The sequence below is a fragment of the Amphiura filiformis genome, chromosome 14 (assembly GCF_039555335.1).
Source record: "Amphiura filiformis chromosome 14, Afil_fr2py, whole genome shotgun sequence".
Taxonomy (NCBI): Eukaryota; Metazoa; Echinodermata; class Ophiuroidea; order Amphilepidida; family Amphiuridae; genus Amphiura; species Amphiura filiformis.
Window position 1 is genome coordinate 16,392,102 of NC_092641.1, and position 4,851 is coordinate 16,396,952.

General features: G+C 40.7%; 1 protein-coding gene across 1 annotated transcript; it reads right to left on the minus strand.

Annotated features, from left to right (window-relative positions):
• Nucleotides 1-381: 381 nt before the first annotated feature.
• Nucleotides 382-978, minus strand: LOC140169237 (craniofacial development protein 2-like). Its single transcript, XM_072192493.1, has one exon. The coding sequence runs from the start codon at nt 976-978 to the stop codon at nt 382-384; it is 597 nt and encodes a 198-aa protein (XP_072048594.1).
• Between the last annotated feature and the right edge of the window lie 3,873 nt (nt 979-4,851).

Consider the following 4,851-nt stretch of genomic DNA (forward strand, 5'->3'; position numbering starts at 1 on the left):
CCAACCACACGCTTTATTGTTTTTAAGCTTCTTGATGGCCTCTTCAACTTCATCTATGGAAAAGGGCAAACTTGCTGTAGCGGGGTTGACAGGCTCCTGAATGTTGTTAAGTATATTACAGTCTCTGGGGATTTCTGTATTCAGATGTTTACTGAAGTATTCCTCCCAGCACTTCATTACTTCCTCTGAGGCTGTTTTCAGTGAACCATGTTTGTCTTTGGCTGCAGTTTGAACTTTGGTTTTATCACCTGCTAGTTTTGTGACTTTCTTGAAGAGATCATGGCTTTAATATGTTCTTTGCATGGGCTTCTTCCATTTCTTGAACGTCTTGTTCAAGACGTTTTCTTTTCCACTGCTTCACTTTATATTTGACCCCTTTGTTCAGCTTCTGATAGCTTTATGCTGGAAGTGGGTGTTACAAACTGTCAACTTGTGGAGCATGCAGAATTCCAACAGTTTCTCTCCTCTGCTGTTGATCTGACCAATACCATACTTGCCCATTGCGGGGGTATCAAGGCCTATTTTGGCGTTGAAATTCCCCATCAGGATAAGTTTTTCCTTTTTATTGACTTTCTGAAGATGATGTTGTAGCCCATCATAAAATTCATCACTCTCTGCATCACTGTGCGTAGTGGTGGGGGCGTAAACATTAATGATGTTGAGTATTCCATCCTTCATTTTGAACTTTGCTGTTAGGATTCTAGAAGAGACAGATTCATAGCTGACAAGGCATTCAAGAAGTGGCTGTGATATTAGAAGCCCAACACCTTCTCTTCCAATGCCATCTTTCCTACCTGCTAGAAGGATGGTGTATTCATCTTTGTTGATGAGTGTCTCGGATTCTGTCAGGTGTGTTTCGCAGAGTCCAAGGATGTCAAGACCAAATCTTCTAACCTCATCAAGGAGGATTTCCCAATGACCTTCCGTCCTAAGCGTCCTGACATTCCAGGTTCCTATATTAATTCCACTGGAGCTCATTTTCTTTGTAGGTTCCTCTAGAGCAGTCTTTCTTAGAGTTGGCTGTTTTGTCACTATTGACTTATTTGTCACAGTGCGGCTCCTTGTATTTGAGGCCTGTTCAGCTGTGGCTTTCGTCACATTTTGGCATTTTGTCGACTTCCGGCAACTTACGCTGATCCTGGTTGTCTTCCTTGTTTCTTTCTCTGGCTGTACTTGTGGAGATGGCAACCACTCATCCGGTGGATTCTTAGCACCCCTGCCAATCTGTTGGCGACGAGCAGCCACCGGGTCTTAACGGGGGGTCGACTTTCATGATAGGAGTTTACTCGTTAGAGTATTGACCTGCTTTACATACTGGGCAAACGGCCAATGACTTCCCAGTCGGGTGAGTTGTTACATTACTTACATAGGGGCGGGCCCCCAGCCACTTGCCTTAAATATACACGTAAGGGCCCCTATGGGTTTGTTCGGTTTTCCTTCCCGTAAGCAATATTCTATAGCCTTCCAGACTGCTCCAGCAGCCTTTTAGGCCATAGGATATTGCCCCCAGAGCCTCCGTCTGTTAAGTATGCCGCAAGGCAAAGCAGTAACAGGTGGTCCGCGATTGACATGCAATCTTCGAGAACGTGGGGGTTGGTAACTACAGAGAGGCGATTAGGAACAGGAGGGCTGATGGAATTGCCTCCTGCGTCTACAACCTTAAGTATAGTAAGAATAGCAAATCTAAGTAAAGCAAATGATAAGCAGCATGCGGGAGAAAGGCAAGGGCATGCTGAGAGAAAGAGGGGTTAGGTAAGGAGAGCAAAACAAAGGTTGGAAGTGCGCTTCATGCAACCATTTACCACCCCATGCCGTGGTACAATTTGGGCCAGTGGCCAGTCTGACCAAATTTGGTGGTCGTAGCATGTAAGTTAAAGGAGGAGTAGCATTTTTAAAATTTTCAAAAAATTACCCTTAATAACCCCCTATATGACCTTTGACCATTATCTGTGTATCTGGTTCTTATGACCATGTTTGATCATAGTGTGGCATTTCATGCCACCTGATAAGATTAAAATGTATGAAAATACTGTGCAAACGTGTAAAACGTTAATATCCGATCCCTTAAGGTTGTCTAAATACGGGTCTAAATATAGTGTAGATTGTTGGATTGTTGTGAAACTCAGAGGATGTGATTTCCATTGAGCTCTTTGTTACAAGTATGAATTAAATGTAGACCTATTTAGCACACATTTTTCAATTCAGCTTTCAACATGAAAATTTTTTATGTATTTCCCAGTATGTCATTGGTGGTACTTACCAATAAATACCAACTTCCCACCCGGTTAGTTGTGCCACACACACAAAATTACTTACATTCCAAGTACTTGTCAATGCAATATTATGAAACATGATCCACGGCGTTTTTTAAACTTATTTCTGAACTCAAGAAGCTCAGAAATTAGGTTAAATATAAAATTTTAAAAAGTCAAATCACATTATTAAAAGGACAAGATGGAAGAAAATATACATTTTGAAAGACATGGGGGCTGCATGTGACAAAGCAACTGCATGTGACCGAGAATGTAACGACCTCTTTGTTACAGAGGCCTCCACACTTGTTAGCAAACTCCCCACTAGCTCTAGTAGATACGGCCTGGATTCTGTTTTTGAGTTTTACATTATGAAAATAAATTTCATATACTGGGAGCAAATTGGTATCAAATTGGAACTAAAAAGATTCTGCACACGCCTCATCAATCAAATTGTCATAACAAGATCAGGTTTTGGTGCACGACGGGTTACATAAGTGCGGACTTTCTTCATGCAATGGTCTATGCTTCATGTGAGTAGTGTAGTATTTGTAATATTGTATGTTTTATGCTTGCTGAACAGTTGATTTGATATTATGTATCATACAGATTTGACATTTAGTATGGAATAATTTTTGCAAAATTCCACGACTAGTCTGGAAGGGGTCTGCATAAACCGTACTAGACTGGCCCCAGTCTCGGTTCGGTTCCATCTCTGGATAATGTAACAATAAATAATTACGTAATGCCCTATGAAAAAAATGCCAACTCCCCCCCCTTAGTTTGTTCAAAGACAAAAACCCATTCCTCTTCATCCACAAATCGACGCCACTAATTACACCCACCACAGTCAACCATGCAGCAATATAGAAATATACTCGTATTATAAGTGAACGCGAAAGTCCATTGTGTATTGGGTTGATTTTTAATGCTATGTAATCTACATTACCAGTCGTTCTCCACGGACCCGAGGGAGGGTCTAAAACCGTACGGGCTAAATATTAATTGAGGTGTGTCGGAAGATGGTGTAAAATATTGTTTGATTAATGTGCTTTTCATGAGTTTACATTATGGTGCTCATAATGCAGTAGTTTACCTAAAATAGCGGATTTTAGGGAGGCTGAATTTGAGCTCTGTGAGATGACACAATTTCGGACTTCATGCAACATTGTTCTGTTATTATCAAATTATCAAGTATCATTAATTTGATCCCGTGCACTAGTTTGTAGTGTATGGTGCGTAAGTTTCTTCCCTTGTTTGAAATGAACTACTTGTACTTGTTAAGGGACCGTTCATAAATACTTTGGTGGGGGGACTGGGCAAAGTGTGGGGGGACACAAAACGTGTTGAGATGCACAAAGGGGGGGCCCACAAAGTTTTGATTACTAAAGGAGGGGGGTCAAAAAAGTTTTAAACAAGAAAATACCAAAAGAACAAGAGCATACAAATTTTTTGCGCGCTACGCGCACATATGTACCAATAAAGCCTCTTTTTACCCCGATTATGGCAAAAAATAGTGTAAAATGCATTTTTTGCTCATTACCGATATCCCATAAAAGCCTTTTTGGAATATCAAAGACTTTACATGTATTCTACAGTCGCTACAAAAAAGGGTATGTATGTATCCCACTGATAATACCGGGTCAAAATGATGCAACCATTTTTTTTGTCTTTGCCACGAAATTTATATTTTCCCCCTGACCAAGAAAGCTGGCTACGCCCCTGATAAACAAGTCTTACGTATTAAAAATCTTGAGTATGTGCCCGGATGTTGCTCTCAATTTTCTGTGGCATAAAGACGGGGCGGGGCAGGTGGGAGCATGTGCCCTGGGAGCCACTCTTAGGGGGCGCTGAATTGGCCAATTTAGCATCGATTCTGCGCCCCTCTAAGCGATGAAAGTCAAAAATTTTCACGCGCTTCGCGCGCATATCAGAACAAAGTCATTTGAAAGATCAATTTAAGACCGATATTCAACTTTATTATAAATTATATGCTCCGCGCGCAATAATTATTTCAAGAATCGTGATCGACACCTATCCTTAGCCCTGTGCGCCACAAGCCCTAGCTATACGCCATTGTCAATTTCCCTTTCTTGTGTAACTTTTATTTATTTAATTATTGGTTATAAGAATTATTGGTTATAAAAATTAGAATGCATAAATTGAAATTAAACTTCATACAAGTCACAGCATGTGAAAAACACCTTCAATTTTCACGTTTTTAGGAAACAGGCTATTATAAATAAATGTATGAACAAACATGTAGGCCTATAATTTGCACAAATGGAGTAGCCCCCCTCCCCAGACTGTTTTTTAACCTCTTGGAAAGGGGGGGGGGTCAAAAAGTTTTGTATGTTGAAAGAGGGGGGTCAAAAAAGTTTTAGGTTCTCTGGAGGGGGGTCAAAAAAGTTTGACTCCAAAAATTTCCAAGTGCCCAGCCCCCCCACCAAAGTATTTATGAACGGTCCCTAAGGGATCTGGAATGAGCGTTTTGAGCGTTTCGACAGTATTTTTTGTGGGACATGAGAGCATATCAGACATATCGAATTGCATTCTGAATTTCTGAATACGAAGAATGTCTTTCTGATTTTTTTATGAC